Consider the following 21,648-nt stretch of genomic DNA (forward strand, 5'->3'; position numbering starts at 1 on the left):
GAAAGAGCTCAGTGCTGTACGTTCTGGTTACAGCACTCATGATGTGGAATAAATAGGAGAACATATATAAAGGCCAACAGACACAGAGTCTGGTAATAATAAAGTAGCTTTACTTAGGTTCATAGCAATTTTTTTTTTCTGGTCTAAGTACCAACATACTAAGTTTTGATTTGTGGCCTAGGAAAAAACTTAATTTTTTCACGTACACAAAAAGTACATCTTGGAACATATTCACTCTACTATTATGATATTTCTCACTGCTTCCACTGAGAACATAATAACATCTCTGTGGCATGGAAGTCTGTTTCTTGTATGCAAAAGCAATAGCAGAAAACTGTTGACTCTATACTTGTCTTTTTGAGATTTAATAGCTAGAAACAGGCAGTATTCTTAGGAACATTGAACTAGAAAAATCTCCCTGGCTCACCAGATAGAGCCACAAGTTTATACACAAAAGCTCACCAAGCTAAGCACTTTCCAGACTCAGATGAAAGGGTTAGGAGCCTTATGAGGGAGTTGACTTGAGTTTGTCTTTCATTTTGAAAGATATTTCCTGGCTTCATCAGACAGTAGTGTTGGTCAGAAATCACACATCTTTCCAATCCTGTCTTACCTAGGCACAGATTTTAGCCAAAATCTACACCACTGACCAGACCTGAAACGCTATTTTTATGGTCTAAACTTAATCTCATACATGCAGAGGTACAAAGCGATATTAAAAACCTGAGCAATGTCATAGTCAGCCTGCTCTAGTTGACCCAGTTCCTAGCAGGGAGGTTGGGCTAGACAGTGTCCAAAAGTCCTTTCCAAACCTAGCTATTCTGCAATTCTTTGATGAGATGGTGACTGAAGTCAGACCAAGAAGTCCATTATTTCTCTCCCAAACCATAATTCAAGGCTGTTCAGGCTATTGCTAGGAAAGCCAAAGCAAGAACTGAGCTCAAGGGAGAGACCTCAAGTATGGTATGGGAGGAAAAAGGAAAGAGGGAGAGTTCTAGGCACTGGGGGTGGCAGAGACGTGAGAGATACTTCAACATAATCTTTTGGTCATGTGCGACCCCTTTCATGGTCATGCTTGGCTTACAGTTCCATTCCTGAGGACAGCCAGGAAAAAACCCATTAATAGCACCGAGTAGTTTCCACCTCCCCAAAGAATGATAGCCCTCTCTGGCTGACCTCTGCAACAGGCTTGTCAGCCAGGAAAGGACTCTGTGCACTCAACCAGCAGCTTATGGTTGTGCTCCTTCCCTAGGAGGCATGCTCACTGGAGAACCCAGATGCCATTCCCAACAGCGCCATTGCCTAATATGGTGCTCTGCCGAGGCACTGTCAGGGGGGCTGGTGGTGGAGAGAGTGTTGCCTCCAGCATGCACTCCTCATCCCTTTGGGAGAAGAAGTGTTCTTCACTGGATTGTAACGATGCCTCTCGAGCTACACAGGAAAGTCGAAGGTCCAGTTACTGCTGAGTTGGTAACCGAATGTCAACCGGGCCTTCTACTAAGCAACTAAAGTTAATTTCTGCCTCACAGTTTCTAAGACAAAAGCTAACAATCTCTTCTTCACAGCTCTTCATTTAAGAAGCTAAGAAGGTTGCATTTCAGTGGATTGTATCATGCCAAACACAGACCTTGGATTATTCATTGGCTGTGAAACTTGTAAAGCAGCTGACTATATGTAATTCTACAGTAAGAAAAAGGAATTAACTAGGCAGTCCTTTCTACATGGCTACTCAGAAAGGATAGTATATTAAGAAATGTAGTTAGCAAATAAAGTGAAAGCACAACTGTTGCTTAGATTGCATCTCCAGAAATGCTTTCATGCCTCAGCCATGTCATGAGATGCATTCAGGATCCAGTTTGACATAGGATATGAGCACTTAGAGCCAAGACGTTTTTATTTTTGATTTATAATTATATGTACACGCATACACTCTTGAAAATCAGCAGGAGATGCAACTTGACCTATTACCAGCAATTTTCCATCACTGTTCCACATTTACTATGTTAAGTTTTTCAGATAAAATAAGACTTAAAATGCCTTGCTATGCGTATAGATAACCAAGTTTCAAAAAGTTCCATGAGATTACCCGTGTGCTGAAGTTATGGATATGCTTAAGAACCATGTTAAAATTGGAGTACCATTTTTTAAAATTTCAACTCCATTTTAGGTCTGGCTGCACTGACATCCAACCTGCAATAACCACAAGAAGTTTTGGCAGGGAACTGGCAGGGTTCTTATATGTGGCAGCCAGTTTTCAAGGTCTCCAAGTTCCCACTTCCACTGGCTTCTGACGGCAACAGGCATAGAAACTCCCTGACATCATATGTATTACTTTTCACATTGGAGTGTAAACGTAACAGGGCATGCTGACAGTTCTAAAACAGTCTCCAGGTCCTACTCCTGTGCTGGGAACAAAGTATTCTGGAGACTTGGAGTTCAGACCATTTGAGAGCTACAGGCTATTAGCAAGCATACGGGGAAAGAGGTCTGGCTGGATAACTCTTCTCATCTTGTGACTCTGTTCTTATGACCAGGTTTGTTTTGGGTAGGCTTAGGATCATCTCAGTGATATTGGAAAATGAGTAGTGGCTTTTCTTTTTTTTTTTTTTTCCCCTTAGGTGAAGGAAATGACCTTGAGCATTAAATCAAGGCTTGCACGAAGTCTAAAGATAGTATTTCACCATCACTGGGCTGTAATATTCACAAGAGGGAAGGGGAAAGTCTCCTGCACTAATTTCTCCTTGCAGTTAGATATACTTTGGTTACAACCAAGCAAAGACTGTGGCCTGAATAGCCAAGGGATTCAGGACCTCACCCAGTCTGACCAGAGGGCTTACTCCCATTTACGTGAAAGGGAACCAGGATTATATCTACATCATCATGGATACAGGTACGATATCTGTCTGTGTAACCTCAGCATATTGAAGTGACTTTCATATGTCAAAGAGCATGAGGATGGTCACTTAATGCTATATGTCACAAAGACTTGTCAACTTGTGTCAAATGTAAGTAGGTGGATTAAGCTTGCGGACATAGCCTCAAGGGATCAGACAAATATAACTATTACGTAGGCATTCCTAAAGTGCTGACTCTGCTAGTCAGACAAAAATAGATAAAATGCTAGTTTGGGGAGAGAGCATGGCTCACCCCAGCCCTTGTGCAGTTGTTGCGTGCAAGGATTGTTCCCTGTGCGCGACCCCCATAAGACATGAGAACTGCCGTTGTGGCACATGGCTTTCTCCTGGGCTAGATGCTCCACTGAAATAGATGTGCAGAGAAGGACCATGCATGTGGAACAGCTGCTTGACAGATTTCATGTCTGGATCACCAGCAGGAAAAAGAAGTAAAGCTTCTGCCTTTCAGTGTTACTTACATTCCCTGCAAAAAGAAAGTGCTCTAAAGAAGGGAAATGGCTAAAAACAGTTTGACCATTTTTTTATGTGTCACCTCACCCAGGCCAGCACAGAGTCAGTAGCATCAGTGATGTGATTAAAAGCCATAGCCTTATCTTCTGGAAGACAGGAACTTGCTGAACAAACTATAGAGATTACCAGAGCATGATGAGCATTTCACTGGCAAACAATATTGTTAGCAGACTCCAGATTAAATGAGCTGGGAAACAGAGGGCTTGATTCAAAGTCATTTTTAATCAATAAAAGCGCTCTTAATGCATTCAGGGTCTGTCTGGTGCCTCATGAGTCTCCGTTCTCCACTTAGAAATAATCTGATTTGCATGTAACTTCCGCAGACAGTTCCCAGTCTGAATGGAAGCAAGAAACTATAATCCCAGCTGAAATCATTACCTGTTTTTTACAAATATCCATGGACAATTCCCATGTTACTGTTAAAATAAAGCTACAGAAACTATTATAAACAGACTTCAGTCCTAGGTCCTGAGTGCAAAAGTCTTTCTAAAGGACTGAAGAGAATAAGTGGAGGTGCTCTGGAGGCTGCCTAGATGACAGTTATTGTGGCCTACAGCGTGATGGAGTCAGACTGATAAATTTATGAATGTATTTCTATTTTCTGTTTCCACTTGTAATGATGGTGCAGACAGATGAGACTGTCTGTTTTGGTTCACTGTGGCTGTTTCTAGTGAGATGTGAAAACAGCAATGCGTTGTCTCTAATTGCAACAAAGTGAACAAATTGGCAAGTTCACTGAAGCTGAAATTATTTTTGTATTCTAACAATTAAAAGTATCATAATCCCTTGATGCATCTTCAGGTAGGAACTGGAATAAAAATAAACTTGACAGTTTGCTTAAAAATTTAGTTTTGCATATGATTAAAATTCAAGACTGTTCCTAATGAATTTTAGCTTCTAGGACAAAAGAAAACCCAAGGATAATAATTAGTCCCAGCATATAATCTCACCAACAGGACTTCTGTTTCAGGAATATTCTAAATAATTCCAATTGTAAAGGATTTTATGGGCCACAGCATCTGATCAAACCATCATATGATAAATGCAGAATCATCCTTGACTTAAGGACTGAAAAACTGAATGAACAGTTGAAACAAAAGCCCAGTAAGAGTGAATTCTGTGGAACACATTAGCCACCAAAGAAATAGTTTTAGATCCACTTCAGGAGATGCAGTGTAACTGATGACTCCAGAGTTTGTCTTCATTGCCATCTGTAATTATGGAAGTGTATGAAGCAACCATTGTTTCTTTTCCTTGCGGTTCTCATTTTTCTAAAATGATGCTATTAAATCAGATCTGATTATATGTATACATCTATATCTCTTATTTCTTACGAGAACTTTGATCTCATATAGGAATTAATCTCTAAAGAAAAAAAAATTAATAAAATGTATGTCTACATATCTATCTTCTTCTAAGATTCTGCAAGTACGCTGTCCAGTAGAGGATTACATCATTCATGCTTTGAAACCTCCTATATTTAATTTCTGTTAGGCAGGAGGCCGTCATCAGCAGTCAGCACCCTCATCGGGTGGTGCAAGTCTTCTTTGGCACTCTTGAATTGGGTACGTACTGTAACTGAGAACTAGAAGGTTGCCAAGTGCTGACTGTATTTAAAATAGATAAATAAAGGTAAAGTTGGTGGCTCAGTCAAGTTGTTGATTTCCCATGCATTCTCAAACTCATTTTTAACCTATTCAGCCCAGAAGACACTGACATGGAGTAAATAAAATTCCATTTCTCTGCGCACTTGTGCTTCTAAGAGAAAAGGGACTATAAATGCTTGTATCCCACAGATGACAGACTAGCAGTAGTCTACAATGTGAGAGCTACACTCATCTGAAACATTTTGACTAAATATTTTTTCACCAAGTTTTTCACAATTGCAGTTTTCTAACTTATTCTGCCATTTAAAAGAAAGGAAAAAAAAATTTAACTTTCAAAACTGAAATTTTGTGATACCATCTATCCTTCAAAATCCTGTAGGCAAAGTTTTGCTGGTTACATCATCTGTATGGCAAAAGAATTTCGCTGAAAGGTGTTATAGTGTTTACCAAAGTAATGTGTGCTGATAAGGTAATTCAATTTGCTGTCATAACTGTACCTGTATGAGGAAGCTTTGGCAGCACAGCTGCACCTGCAAAGCCACTGAAAAATTTTCCGGGCCTGAATCTGTGTTAATTCCACATCTTGGTGTGTTAAGTCTTATTTCCATGTTTAGAAACAAAAAATATTTTATTTTGAAGTGTCATTGCAAAACCTGTAATAAAATGAGGTGTATGCAACCCCAAATGTCACTGAAAAAATTCTTAGTGGGCATTTAGCCCGTAATATTTGCGTAGAGAAAACTTTGGTAATTCCACCCAGAGTCAGCTTCTTCCTACAAACGCAGTTGTCCTATTTTAATGTTGTAAACCCAACAACATAACAGTCCTGAAACACCTGACCTGGGCTTCTCAGTCTCAGATTTACCTCTACTGTTTCATGCCTGAAAGCCCTAGCTCGGGTTTTCTCAGCAGTTAGCACAGATCTCTGCCTTCCGCTGTAGCAGAAAAGGACTGTAGGTGTGACAGAAGCTCTGCAGAATCACTCCCACTATACTAGAGTTCAGCTGTGAGTATTCACTCTACCTTTTTCATAGTATGTGTTAGAAAGGTCCCGTTAAGGTCTGAGAACGGATCCACAGACTCCATCTAAACCTGATGGTGTCCGTGATCCTTCGGTTAACGACCCGTAAGGGGCGCTGCTGGCTTACAACACTGCCGATGTCACCCCTGCTGTCTGGGTTCCCAGCTTCAGGTAGGACTGGGGTTTCCAGGGAGCAGGGAAGAGTCAGAGCAAGTCTGATTCTTGTCTTCAGGTTAAAAAACAGTGATCTGGTTCAAAGGTCAAAATTATGTAATCTGTATTTTAGTATTTGCAGGGACAAAAGACACACAGCCATAGAGAGCTGGGTTTTGTTAGTTCCAATGTTCAGGAGACAGTCATAAAAACAAAAAGGCATGAACACAGTGTAGTTCCTGAGATTCATTAGATGTTGAAACACATTTTCAATGTGTTAAATTGCCTGTGCAATAGTATGATTTTTTCAGCAGCAGGTGCTAACTGGAAATTGAGCTTACAATATGACTCCAAGCCTAGCCAGGTGAAATTCTTGTGTTATATAACCCAATTCTAACTAATCTTTGTTATGTATTTACTGAAACCAATTAATCCACTCATCAGAAAAGTTTTATCTTGTGTAAAAAAGCATGGCAATAGATAGGCTTTATTCTCAGTTTCATATTCTTTCTTGCAATAGCTTGTTAACTATTATTGTCTTGGAGCAAATATTTTCATTTAGTTTGAGAGATTCTCTAGGGGAAAATGAAAGCAAAAGACACCACAATATGATACCAGAGATAGCAGTGCACTGAGTAATACTTCCTTTATGAAAGCTGCAAAACATAATAAAGGGGACAAAGTTATTGGATTAAAAACTTCATAAAACAAAGAACTGCTTCTTAGGAATGATGATAATTTATTCCTCAAACTTAACATATTTTCAATGACAGTTGCACTTCTAATTATAGGATAAAAGTGAGCAATAAAGCTGAAAGGGCATTTATTTCAAGAGATGGATACTTAACTAGTAAACAACTTCCTTTCAGACTGTCCAGATAATTTCCAAACCAGCTCAGGAAGCATTTCCCTAATTTAGAAAAATGTCTTGACTCTTGCTCAGCCCAAATCACCACACTGTTGTGTTGCTGAGCTATCCCGAAATATTTCACTCTGAATCAAGGAAATCAATTGCAGTACTGTTTTATGGAAATCTCATTAGGGACCTGATGCTCTGCATAACTGGATTGAGTTCTACAAAGGACTACATCTCCTGTTGTTCGATGCATTCAAGTTAGTCCTGAGAGCCATGTGAGTATGTGCAGATAGTGGGAAATCATTCCACTTAAAGAGCTTAACTCTCAGGGGAAAATGAGGGCACCGGAATAAAGCTGTAGTGACGTGAATTTATGCAATCTAATTTATTTCAGGAAGCATTGAGACCTTCTGATAGCCTTCATTTCAACAAATTTCAGATGAAAACATTTCAACAATTTAAAATTAAAACCTGCTGGTATTCCCATTCCATAGTTTTTCAAATATCAACTTTTCTTTGAGGGTCAAGGCAAAACCAAACACTGGGATTTCCGCAGGACTGAATTCATCGGCTTGTTATCAGCTGATAACTTTGTCAAAGTAACATGTACAACATCTGTGTCTAAACAGTGTCATGACTTGTCCAAATAGGAAATAAGAAAAGCGTTTTCTTCAAGTCTATTTGACAGTGGGTGACAGATAATTTAATACTCTGTTATTTTCAAGAAGGAAGAGTCTTCTCAGACTTCCTTCAGATTAAAGTACTCTCCTGTTCAGCTGCACTTCAGTACTCGGCCTTCTCTTGAGAGATAACGTCTTACAGAATGCGAGTGTAATGAGGAACCCTGACATAGGGCTGTCAGGTGCGTAGGTGATTAGAGGTTATTTCAAGTAGCTAATCACTAATAATCCGTTACTTATGTCAACCTGAATTTTTTTTTCAGTCATCAGGTTTGCAGAATATAACTCATCCAAGATAAAAAAGAGGGTAGCAGCATCCACTTCCTTAGTTTACTGAGGGTAACTCGTATTTATGGGCTACGAAATTCAGGGGCTGCTACTTTTTGTGAGTGCTGATATTCCAGTACATGGCAACCAAAGCTGATTTGTAAATAAGTCTGGAGAAGAATTTAAAGAACCCCAAACGTAACTAGCAGTGCAGGAAAGCTTTGTATCAGAGTTGCAGTATTGCTGATATCAAACACTAAAAGAATCAGAAGTTAAGTTAAACCTCAGAAACCTACTTATTTAATGGGAATTCTGTGTAATTACTTTGGGGGTTTTCTTTTTTGGTAAGCTAGTTTGCATATAAATATCATTGCTCAGATGCAGCATTTTATTGAAAAACAAGTGGATTCTGCAGCAGTATTTATGTACATGAAAGTCACGTATATGCCTTTGTGGTGTTAGGCATACGAAATTACATACATCCCTCTGTGTTAATACTGTTACGTTTTCTATTTCTCAATCTCCTTCTGCAGCAATGAAGATAATTGAGAATTATAAGCCTTCACTTCAAAAAAATCGCTTAACTTTGCCTTTAGGGAAAACTCCACAGCAGGATGTTTGCAGACAAGCTGCGAGGGTTTGCATCAGTAAATCACAAAGTGATAAGTATAAAAGAAAGCTCTTAGAAAGCATGACAGAAAAATGTATTTGAGATGCTATTGTGAATAACAGTCACAGCTCACTGATTATACTTTCTCTTCAGCTAAAAAAGCTGTTGAGTAAGAGAGGAACCTTCGTTGCAAAACATGGAAATACAAAACAAGGGCAAAGAAAAAGGGGCAGAGGACAGAGGTCAGATTTCCCCTTTAAAAATAGGGCTAAGGAAAGCTTAGATGAAAGATTAGTAAGGCTGGAGGGAATGCCATGGAAAAAATGTCATCAGGCATCTGACCCTCTGTGTCTTCACTGAAGTCTGCATCTGTGGAGGAGTGGCAGCCACAGCCTCCATTGGTATTACACTCCTCTTTAGGTCTAAAATAAGGTTTTTGGCCTAGATACTGTGTTCTTATAAAAACAGAAGATACCAAATGTGCTACAGTGTGTGTATGTATATCTCTATCTATGTAAATATTACAGCACGAGATCCAGAAGCTATTAGTCAATGAATTACTTCATCTGCATGGCATTTCTCATGTGACTGTTCCTAGATATCTCTAGCCACAGATATTCTCCACATCACCAGGGATAAGCGGTTTCTGTAATATTTGCTAGGAACAATGCTTTAGTGGTACCAGAAACTAACAAAGCTGTTGAAAAGGGACAGAAATGTAATACCGTTTAGTTTCAGGTGTGCAAATAGTTTGCAATGTTTCATTTCAGGTCAGGAAACAGTGAAAGGCCCTATCGCACTAGCACGATCAGCTCAGACTGATAAGAGGAAATTTTCTTTCCTTCTAGAAAAGTTGGAACTGATGCTAGGGGCCATAATTTGTGCATTTCTCTAGCACAGAAAAGATCTTGTGGCGGAAAGTTATGAAAATGAACACAAAAATACTCAAAGCTTGGAATTCAGCAACTATGTCTTACCGCTCTTTCTAATCCACTAGCACACTGGAGTAGGTGAGTATCAAGGAGTAAGACCTATCCCATCAACTGAACAGGTAAGCTTTTCATCTGCAGTCTCTTTCGGTTTTAGCTGCACCTGTATTTGGTTCAATTTCATCACAACTTCAGGGCTTAGACGGAAGACAACACTTAGAACAGGTTTTAGGACTGGGTTTGCATGCTGGCTGAGCGAAGCATGACCGTTGTTCAAGAGCTGGTTTGTGAGTTGCTTTTGCTCAGTCCCTGAGTGATGTGTTCCATCCAGTCGGTTCAATGACAAGAAGAGAAACAAATACCTCTGCAAGCTATGTATGTGCACACAGAGCTAAGGCTTATAAACAGAAATCTGTATGAAATCGGAATCTTCATCTGTGACTGTGTGTGACTGCGATCTACTCCTGGCATTTATGACCAAAATTAGGAAGTTATTCTGAGCCTGCAAAATTGTGATGAGTGTGTATTTTAATACAGATCCCTCTCAGGAAGCATCACAGTACTACTGAACAACGCTTTCAGATGCTCACTAAAAGTACCTCTTGATCCTACAGAGAATTAAATTAGAACAGAGCTTTCTGTAATAATCACCTGATCAAAATAACTTACTGGAGCCATCACATATAAGGACAACTGCTCGAAGAAGTAGATCACATGCTATTTTCATTTAGTAATAGGGCCAGGGAATAGCAAATTATGTAAGAAATATTTCCTAGTCTCCAGGGAAGAGAGAGCAACGACTCTCTTGAACATGTTCTGTTGCTGTAAGATACAGCAGGAACTCACTTCTTGCTGCAGTGTCTGCGCACTTTTGGGAACGTGGAGAAGGGACATGGCTGGGGCTGTAAACTGCGGAATGAGTTACCCAGCCATGCTTCCACATCCTGGTACTGTAACTCTTTGCCGTGCATGGAAGTCACATTCACTGACCAACTTGCAAGATAACATGTTCATGAAGGTCTTCCCTGAGAGAAATAACTTTGCTCCAAGGCAGATCATGGAGCAATTTTTAGGAAGGTGATTTTTTTTGAATTTTGGAACTTTTCTGAGACCGTGTCATATTTGACTTTCTGTTCAACAACCCTCTCCAGGAGGTCTAATCCCCTAAATTAACCCTCATCTAGCACTACTAGAGAGCAGGACATGCAATATCTCGTTATCACGACATCTAAATCAGGGCACGCAACATTTCAGTGTTATGACATCTAACACTATCATGGCTAACTGCAGCAGAGGCTACAGGTTACTTTGGCACTTTGAGCTGAAAATACATAGAAAGACGCTTGGCCAAACAGTAGAAAGCTGTGGGTGTGAGAAGAGGCAGTTCTAAGCCATGTGGATGTTCAGAAACACTTCATTATTTTACATAAAAAGTGATTGCTATTCATAGCTAGAAATGTCCTTGATGTAACCAGTCATTCATACAACAGCATAAAGCTGTTGGAGGAAGTGAGAGTAAGCTAGGGTAGAAAGGAAGAAGAGGAATTGATGTTAATTTGAGCAGGAAAGCAACTTTCTCTTTCCTCTCATTGATAAAAAAAAAAAAAATTTTTTTGAGTTAATTTAAACACTCAGCCATGGAATAAAGTCTGTTGACTCCTTCTTATAAAAAAAGAAGCAAGTAAAAGCAGATGGATCCCCCAAATAACAACCAAAAAATGGCAATAGCAACTTTTCTTTTCAGGTTGGTTTTTTTTTTATTATTATTTGATTTTTATCAGAGCACCTGGCAGATTACAGTCAAATGCACTCTTCTCGAGTCAAAAGAATCAAGGCCCAATGTACTACTTCCTCATTTATTGAGGGATCTGAGTATCACATGCAAATATTGCTGGAGTAGAGCTTTCTCCTTGTCTTCTTATAAAACTATCCATTGCTCCTTAAACACTAATTGCTTAAATTATAGAGAATAACTCTGCAGCCTTATTGTTAAGGGACTCAGAAAAAAGGCAGACAAATGAATGTGTCTACAGTGTGAGCTAGGAGTCCAAGCTACCATTATAACAAACAGAATTAGATTTTTATTCACCATAATTTTCTTAAACACAGGCGATCAATTATGTTCAGATGCTGTAGCATACCCTTCTGGTTTCTAGCTGCTACTCCAGGGTGTTGCAGGTCTCCCATAGGTCCTGAGTCATATCTACCAGCCCAAAATGGGTATTCTCTGTATCCTGGAGCGTCTCATATGGCAGTATGTACCTATGTTTAGGCAACTGCTGGCTGGTCAGCTGAGCAGCAGACTGGGTTCCACTGACTGTAATGACCTGCTGTCCGTGACTCCAGTGGGAGTGGGGACACCTAGTTCACTTGCACACACTTCTATCTGGGTATCTGGTTCCTAATCCAGAGATCATCTGTGGCAGTGTAAACACCATTAGAATCTTTGTACGGTTGCAAACTTAATAAAATTTTCAATGAACTATCATGGACATTCATGTCAGATCAGTCCTCTCTTCCCTAACTCTTAAAACACCAACAACTCTTCAAAGCGAAAGACTAAAACTTCAAAGAGTCATAGAATCATGGAATGCTTTGGCTTGGAAGGGACTTTCAAAGGTGATTTAGTCCAACCTGCACTCAGCAGGGACGTCTTCAGCTTAGATCTCCCAGCAGTCATAAAGTGCATCAAAATCCCCTGGTGAATGATGGAAAAATGGCTTCAAATGTTGGTTCCCTAACAGCAGTGAAAAAGAGAAACTTTTTTTTTTTTTTGAGCTTTCAGAAGTAGTGCTTCAGCTGTGACTGCAAGCAGAGAGAGAAGGCTAGACAGGAAGACAAGGGGCTGTTTCTTGGCCACACAGTTCCTCAAACTCAAGAGACAAAGCTATATGAAATGGCACTGATACAATTCTAGTTACAACTGAAATTAATAATTCTATCCATTTGCCTTCGACTTTATTTTATGGATTTTTACATTCAGTGCAAAGCCACGAGTGGCCCTCACTCTAGAGCAATTATTAAACTAGGTCCTGTAACTTAATGGAATCTCTGCATTTTCCCTGAGTGACAAGTTTAGCATTTGGCCCTATCCCAAGGGATATTTCCCCAGGTTTATTTTTTCAAACTTGATTTGCTCTTCAATTTCAGGGAACCCCTGGATGTCATCGCATGAAACATGAAATGTGTTGTACAACATATTTTCCAAGGAGTGTTAATGTATGTGGCAGCTACTAATGTTCTGATAACTGAGGTCTCTCCAGATGTCTCTGCTATTTTATTGCTATGCAACTACAGACCTTCCCATCTTGTTTGGGAGATCCCTGAAAGTAATTTGAAAAAACTCACCTAGTTTTTCATGGAGCAGAAGAGTACTGTAGAATCATAGAATGCTTTGGGTTTCAAACGGACCTTCAAAGGTCATCTAGTCCATCCCTCCCCTGCAGTGAACAGGGACATCTTCAACTAGATCAAGTTGCTCAGAGACTCATCCAACCTGACCTTGAATGTTTCCAGAGATGGGGCATCTACCACCTCTCCAGGAAACCTGTGTCAGTGTTTCGCCACCCTCATTTTAAAAAATTTCTTCTTTATATCTAGTCTAAATCTCCCCTCTTTTAGTTTAGAACCATGACCCCTTGTCCTGTTGCAGCAGGCCCTTCTAAAAAGACTGTCCCTATCTGTTTTACAAGCTCTTTTTAAGCACAGGAAGGCTGCAATAAGGTCTCTCCAGAGTCTTCTCTTCTCCAGGCTGAACAACCGCAACTCTCAGCCTGTCCTCATAGCAGAGGGGTTCCAGCCCTCCTCTGGACCCTCTCCAACAGGTCCATGTCCTTCTTGTGCTGAGGACTCCAGAGCTGGACACCGTACTCCAGGTGAGGTCTCACCAGAGTGAAGTGGCAGAATCACCTCCCTTGACCTGCTGGCCACCCTTCTTTTGATGCACCTCAGGATATGGTGGGATTTCTGGGCTGCAAACGCACATTGTCGGCTCATGTCCAGCCTTTTATCCAGCACTACCCACAAATCCTTCTCTGCAGGGCTACTCTCAATCCCTTCATCCCCCAGCCTGTATCGATACTGGGGATTGTCCCAACACAGGTGTAGGACCTTGCACCTGGCCTTGTTGAACCTCACGATGTTCACACAAGCCCACTTCTCCAGCTTGTCCTGGCCCCTCTGGATGGTATCTTGCCCCTCTGGATGATGTCATGTCTCTCTGGTGTGTCAACTGCACCACTCAGTGGTGCTGTCTGCAGCACGGTTGGTTTTTTTTTTAAAGCTCTCTTAAAGTGATATATTTAGGAGGTATGAGGGGAAAGAACTGGGCAGTCCTTTATTTATCTTCACAACAGGTGCAGCATAGGGAGGCACAAAGGCAGCATTTGGTAATTTCATGTTTGCCAAGTACAAAGCACCCTCTGGTCCGCCGAAAGACAGTTCTCTTCTTTCCTCCTGAACTCAATGAGTTTTTTATTTTAGTGTGACCATAGTAAAATATTTTCCCTGTGCATAGATGCGCTGCCTTTTGCACAGTTTGGACGAGCTTTTCCACTCAAGAAAAAACAACAGTAAGACAGATCAATCTTGCATTATCCATCTACACTATTATTTAAATAAAATCAAGGCGTTGTAGAAGAAAGAAAAATCCATGCAGTTCCTTCAGTTTACACCATAATAAAACAAAACATAAATACTCCAAAATAGGGGTTTTTCAATCAAATTCATCTGACTGGAAAAGCAGCTTTAAGCTTAGGAGCAGTGGAGGCTTAAGGTCAAAAACCAAATTTGAGATGCTCTGGCATCTCAGAAGGAAGTGTGGGAGCAATGCTTAGAAATTAGTAATGGGAGGGTAAAGACAGTCTAAGAACAACTCAATTCCCAGAGTGCAACAAGATCTGTGCAGGAGGACACTGCTCTATAGGGCTCAGGATGGGAGCGGGGCCCACCCCAACAGATCTGATTACAACAGTTAGGCGTAAGTTTGCTTTCCGTTTGCAAGGGCTTTAAATTTATTGGCTAGAGGTGATGAAGAGAAACTTTCTAAAGAATTGAGAGGGAAACAAAGATAAGAGGTTAGGGTTTCCTCCTTTCCTCATATACCAAAACTCGTTTACCTGTGACTAATTCAGTGTTAGTAAGTTATGCATATATATACGGGCCTGACTTTGAGTGTGCTTTGGCTCCAAGACTGAAGGTAGTTAGAAATAATGGGAATGCGTTTTACAGCCAGTCCTGCAGAGGGGCAATGATGACGGCAGAAGGTGGATATCTGTATGCTTTTCTTTTGCCTCACTGAATCATCTGTCCGTACAGCAAGGACAACAGCAGCTGCACTACCCAGTTTGGTGCCATAATGAAACGATTTTACAGGTCCAGTCTTCTGCATGGAAAGCACTAAGCAATGTTACACAACATTCACATGCTGGGCTCTTGAATTTTCAGGAAAACTTTCTGTCAGCAGTGTTAATATTGACACAAGCCAAATCCAGACGAAGAAACACAATTCCCATTTAACTTCTTTTTCACCATTGAAAAATTGTCTAGCCTTGAAAATATGATATTAAAAGAAATCTTACTTTAACTAATTCTTATCCAACCTCGATAATGAGATTGGTTTCTCACTGGAATGCTGGTCCACAGCATTGTCTTGATTGTCATTGTTTTGAAACACCAGACTGGTATTGTTTTAAATACTATAAATATAATGCGAATATAATTATAGAAGAATCATGCAATGAAACAAAAACAGTCACGTTTAAAAGCCGATAGAAGTAAAGGCTGTTTCAGCTGGGCCTCTTCAGAGAGAACAGTGTTACCATATCTCAAATTCAGTCTCTACTGTCCGTCTGTTTACTCCTTTCACAGATTGCCCCATGTTTTAGAGATTGTCCTTCTAACAGACAGTATATGCACACAGTTTTCTCCATAACTTTTATATCTATGCTTTTTACACATTGAAAAAAGTTTTAGTAAAACACTGTCTAAAGTAGGCTCTCTGATTTTCAGTGTTGATTCCTTGCCAGTACGTGGATGGTCCAGGCAGTATTCAAGCAGAGTTTGCAAACCCTCGGAAAATGAAGTTGGCAGGCAGTTGATAAATGCATTGGATTAAAATTTGGAATGATTGGTAACTCACAGCCATGAGTTATTTCCTAGATTGGTGAGAATAAATAAAGCAAATTTACAGAGCTGCCTACTCGGACTGACTTGCACCTGTCCCTGTGGGATGATGCCCACAAATAGTTTGAAACGGTTGCTCTTGAGACACTTGGCACTTCTACAAAAGCATATCCAAATGCCATGGCCTGTGACAGTTTAAGAGGGCACCTAATTAATGGGCAGCTCTTATTATGAATATTGGTTAAAGGAAAGGGTAGAGGGGAAAGATTGGCTGAGTGATTAAAATAAATTACAGGAAGTAATTATGTGAGGGAGGGTCATTTTATTAGTCACCAGGAAAAATAAAGGCCGTTAAATTTAAATGCACTGGTAAAGGTCTTTGGCATCACAGTCCTATCCAAGTCATACACTGGGATCAGTTAACCCGTTGATGTAAACTTCCCCTTGTGAATATTCACTTTTGAACAGGCTAAGGCAAAACTACCTTCCAATGGCATGACCATATACTTCAAAGAAGACACAGCTGATATAATATACAGGATTTGGGCTTTTCAGGAGTACAGTAAAGGTGTTAAATCATTAGACATGGAAGCCTCTTTCTACAGTGACAAATTCCATCAGATTGAAGTGCTCCAGCAACCTTCTCTAAGCTGAGTGGTGTGTTTAATTTGGTGATCCTATTTGTTAAGAGCACATCGTGAGGCTACACTCTCACCAAGCCAGGAAATATCTCACTTCGGTAATCTAATAATCTTAAAATAGCTCAAAGAGCATTTGGCCTGAAAAAAAGCCCAGGAGCTTGCAACAGTGATGCCTCTGAAAGATCTAGCTATGTACTTCAGAGACTGCAGTGACAAAAAATTGCAAAGCTGAGATTCTCTTAACATTCACATGTTAGCTGATTTCTCAGCTGCTTGCTCTTCTGTGTGCTGTTTTTAACTGGCAGGACCTGTGAGAATAAGGAGTATGGGCTAATTCATGTAGATTGCTTCTTTTGGAAATGACAGAAGAATACTGCTTAGGTACCCGTGTGATGCAGAAGCCTTAAGGCTCTTTTTTTCTCTGTTTTCTATTGTAGTCTGCCAACAAGTACTCCAAAGATTGCTCAGAGAGTCCTTTCAGTGGCACTTGCTAGAATGTAGTCAGTCCAAGGTTCATCTTCATAAATTAATTACCTTCAATCCTTCATATCTTGGAAATTACCTTGAGAACAGGCATTTGATGGACACATGAGGTTCTGAATTATTACTGGTGGAGTTAGTACAAGTAATAGCAGTGGTATTGTACTGTTATTGGTACTGAATATTCCTGCCACCACTATAGCAAGTACTTGTACTTACTATGCTAGCACTGCCACCGGCCCAGATGAATTCTTGATCAACACAAAATCTTTAGGAAATAGCTAATCTCTTAAGATAATCCTGTTATCACCCTGATCTACTGGCTGAAAATAAGATGGGTGCAAGGAGGAACAACCAGCCTACAATCTGCATGCATCACTGTTCCAGAGCTCATTACTACCTGTGAACTCTAGCTCTATCAGGACAGAAAGCTCCAACATTTTTTATGTTCCTACATAACAACTCATCAAAAATCACATTTATTCAGCTGTCAATATAATGAATGTGTTCAGAGTTGCTAAACTTATTTTGTTACACAGCCGTGGAGCTGCATTTGTTATCACTACTTTACAAGAAAATCTTTGAAACGTGACCCTCCTAACAATTTTTCTTGAAAGCACATATCTTTTGAAAGAAATATTTGAGTTTGGGGGTTTTTTTTAGTTGGCAGCCACAGAATGCATTCTGATTAAACTGTGTAATATCCAGTCAAATAAGAGATCAAATAGAAAGGACACTTAATACACGTGTAAATCATTTGAATTACAAATAAGACACTCTAGAAGGGGCTTGGCTCCGGGTTTGATATAGAGGATTAGGCTCTAGTATTAGTATGTGCACTTGGTGTAGCTATTTTCAGAAGGATACTTCATCCATCATTGTCCTCGAGCACTAAGGAGGCCCAGTAAGTAAAACGATCACATTCGTCTGTCAACACTGCTTGCTTAAGACTCAGTCATGCAAAAAGTTTAGTTTTCATATGCTCCTACCCAACAAGGTGCTGAAACTGCCAAGTGCTCATGATAGTTGCTCTGTTCTTGCCTTCCACAAAACCAGAAAATATTTCAAAAAGAAATATTATAAAACAATTGCTATTGATAGATCAGTGTTAAATCAAATGTACTTACTCACACTACACATGTGGGCCTATCAGATCTTTCAGAATTGATGGGAAATAATTGCTATTTAATGACTTCTATACTTCCCACAAGATTATCATTAAGATTAAACTGAGCTTTGCATTTGTGACTACATTAGGGAACCAGTCTGAGTACCTCTTGTTTGCCAGCACTTGCAAAGCATATAGAGTTTGCACATTTATGGCTTTGCAGAAGCCATGCCTATTGTCAATGCTAAACAATAATTATCAAAAATTCTTAACATAGCATCTAAATTTGACAGAAAAATAAAAGAAGAGCTATAGAAGTAATGCAAACATAAGAAGCTTATTTAGCTTAGATTTTCAAAATAGTAAAAAATAAATACTAACTTTTAAAAAGTTATGAATTAATGGACTTCTTTTTAAAAGTTATGAATTAATGGATCCTGAACATTTTATGCCTGTTTGGGCAGCCTCCAATGAACAATCTATCTCACTTCAATCTTTCTGTATTTTGCTAGCAGACTACATACACAGGTTCCTTTCCTATGAACTTATAGTACCACAGAAGTGGTCAGTATTACTGCCTTTAACTATCCTTCTAAAATATAAAAAAATATAAAAATATAATTTTGGTAACGTGGCCAAACGTATCATTCCAATTTGACCAGTACGGAAAAACTTATTCCATTCTTCATTTATGCATTAGACATACAGAATACATTTTCATCAGAACCTTAAAACTGGTTTATGAATATGTCCTTTCTATTCAATAACTTACAAAACTTTATGAAAAATGTATCAACATGCTGACTTTTTAAACCATAAGAAATGCTTGTTCCCTGCTTTCTGGAGTCTAGATATTTTAGAGGGACCACTAATGCAGAGAAACTATTAACTGCGCTACAAAATCCTGCAGTCTTTAAAAAGTTAATACAGCATTTGCACAACCACATAGTTTATCAATATCTCTGCAAAGCCATTGTTTATTGTCTAAAATATTTGGAGGCCAAAAGAGTTTTGTGCTATACCCCTACCTGGAAGTAATTTAAAAGAATCGGTTATCTGTAATCATATAATGATGTTACATGGCTATCACTCTTAGATATTATTTGTTGCTGAAATATCCAAGATGGTCTAAAAGGTGTTTTGTGTGTGTGCATACTCATAATTCCTGTAAATACAAAACATTCAGGTAATATTTGTTACACTTACCATCTTTCTTGGTGGGTTCCGGCATTGTTACAAGAATTCTTTATTCCCAGTGAGTTTCAGCCTTTCAGATGCAGTAAGTAGTAGCCCCAAGTCCAGCTGAGAGGGTATGCAGATCAGTATGACAAGCGGATGGTAGGAAGAATTCCTGTGCTTTATATACGGCAACTGAAATATCAATCAAAATAGCACCTCCTCTCTTTTCAATGCAAACACTTTGAAAATCGACAGTTATGGGAACTCCTCTCACATCTGTTGTCTGCAGCCTCTGCTCCCTTGGCTTTTGGAAGGAATCTGTGCTGCATTGCATGGGGCTGATGAAAACATCTATAGCTTTCTAAATTCAGCCTCACCGCTCTCTCTCTGTCTCTCTCTGTAACACACAGAAACACATACACACGCAGATAGTGGTTGAAAAAGTGACTGGCATGCTATTCAAGAGCCCCTCCTGCCTGTAGAACTTAGAGGAATTACATGTATACGTTTGCATCTTTTCCCACAAAATAAAAGGACGATACACACAGTATGCCTGCGTGAAACTTCATTTCCTTCCTTTAAGAGAAAGTGAGATGCAAAATTGGAGTGAGTAGAGCACACTGCAATATTAATGAAGAAAAAAGGATTATTTTGTTCCTGTTTGGGTGACCCTCCATATCTCCCTTCTGTTTACATTTGCTACACTTTGGTTCTTTCCCAGCAGCCATCCTCATTTTGGCTTTGTAGACTATAGTGCTCCTTTCAAGACTGCTACCTCATTAACTGCAGAGGTCGCTGCTGAGAGATGAGATCTTTTTTTTCACTCATTCAGGAGATGCAACACTCCTTGCCTTTGCCAAGCCAGGAAATCAGACAGAAGGAATGGAAATCCTATCTGTAGCACACTCACTGAGCCACTAAACTAAACCACCAGGCTGCTCTCCTCTTAAACTCCTACTTTAGCTATGAATATGTTGGCAATAGAAATGCAGGTCAACTTAATCAGGGGGTACCAGGATTTATTTTCTTATGCCCTTTGAGGGTTTTGAGACAAAACTGTAGCAATTAGCGCAATAAATGAAGATGTCCTTAAGGGTTTCATGCTGTAAAAACACATGTTCCTATCATTATGACATATCGATAAGAACTAGGCTACTAGACAGACTGCTCAGTGTCTAAATACACTCAAATGTTACAGAAAACGTATTTTATGTCTTTGAACAGGAGTTATAAATGGAATAGTGGTCATGTACCTGTTTATCCTGTAGCCAATGCGTTATTGTTTCCTGGCTATTTAACCATTTTATAGACATAAAGGATTGGGTTCCTTTTTTCAAGAGACCAGACTATAATCTGTTTTTTTCCGCTCTATTCATTGTGGTGTTTTATTGTTTTATTTATTTGACTGATACATGTGCCTATAAAATACAGAGAAGGGCAAGACCCCAGCCTACAAGAACCTAAACAAGAAATATTGGAGCTATTATCCTCCTTTGTTTCCTATGACTTTCTAGGTAAACCTCCTTATATCACTGAAATAATTCCTGCCCTTGGAAAGCAGTTACCCTGACTACGTAACTGGGGATTTTGTCCCTCTGTGTAGGAGTGTGAGGGCATTGGACAATTGGTGTGTGAACAAACCTAACAACATTGGAAAGACAATTTTTTCTTGTTCCCTTTTCTTCTACTCACCAAACGTTGTGATGGCTGAGACCAGAGCAGGGATGAAGAGCAACTGCTGATTCTCCCAACGTGGTGTTTCCTTAGTGGCCCCTTGTAAGATGCAAAGACAGTTTGCTTTGCTTTTCACTCATCATGCACCAGGAGATTCTGATAACTATGTGTCTGGAGATTCCTGTTAATATAAACAGGATTAAATGTGGTCACAGTCTAGCACTGTATGGATTAGAGACGACCTCCATCACAGTCTCACAGTGAGAAAGGATTGGAGGCAAGTGCTTATCCTTACAGCCTAAAGGCCTTCCTTTACAGGAAGAAGAAGGAAATTCAAGAAGACAGAATGTAACTTTTAATCTACCTTATACTACTAAATAAATCAGTAAGTACTGAGACCACCCACTGGCCCAGGGGGCAAGTGAAAGTGTGTGGTTCTCATCCACACAGCAAAACTGGGAGCCTGCAGCCCAAATGTCTGCAGGGAACGGCTTCTGGCATGTGCCTGAGCTATGCTTAGGCATAGGTGGGAGAATGGTAGCTGGCCTGAGCCAAAACAGTACCAGGGAGCATGCTAGCCACCCCCCAGAGTGGAAAACTCTTGAACCCATGCCCTGGCCCTGCTTTATTTACAGGTATAGACATAGCTAGAAAAACTAAATTTTCTCTATAACCTCTGCTAGGCAGCAAGGGAAGAAGATAGGTTATGCGTAGGAAAAAATAATGAAATACTCTATAGTGGCATTTGTAGCATGTGGAGAGATGTGTGCTTCTTGAAGTCTCTGTTTTGTAAAGGCCAGCTGAGAGTGCAAGCAAAAGGCTTTTCATCTGCATGAAATAAATTGAAACTGTGAAGTAGCAACCAACTCCAAATTTGCTCTTCCTTTCACTCTTT

The 21,648-nt window shown here is 39.8% G+C and overlaps 1 protein-coding gene across 1 annotated transcript in view; it reads right to left on the reverse strand.

Moving 5' to 3' along the window:
* The window catches only part of LOC104491333 (myosin-binding protein C, slow-type-like), a gene marked incomplete at its 3' end in the record, with an annotated part of 71,922 nt that extends 52,791 nt beyond the window's left edge, over positions 1-19,131 (reverse strand). Inside the window, 1 exon segment of the mRNA XM_010133737.1 lies at positions 19,107-19,131. Coding sequence (XP_010132039.1) covers positions 19,107-19,131 — 25 coding nt within the window.
* Positions 19,132-21,648: the final 2,517 nt, after the last annotated feature.

The sequence above is a fragment of the Buceros rhinoceros genome, unplaced genomic scaffold (genome assembly GCF_000710305.1).
Source record: "Buceros rhinoceros silvestris isolate BGI_N320 unplaced genomic scaffold, ASM71030v1 scaffold12773, whole genome shotgun sequence".
NCBI classification, from domain to species: domain Eukaryota; kingdom Metazoa; phylum Chordata; class Aves; order Bucerotiformes; family Bucerotidae; genus Buceros; species Buceros rhinoceros.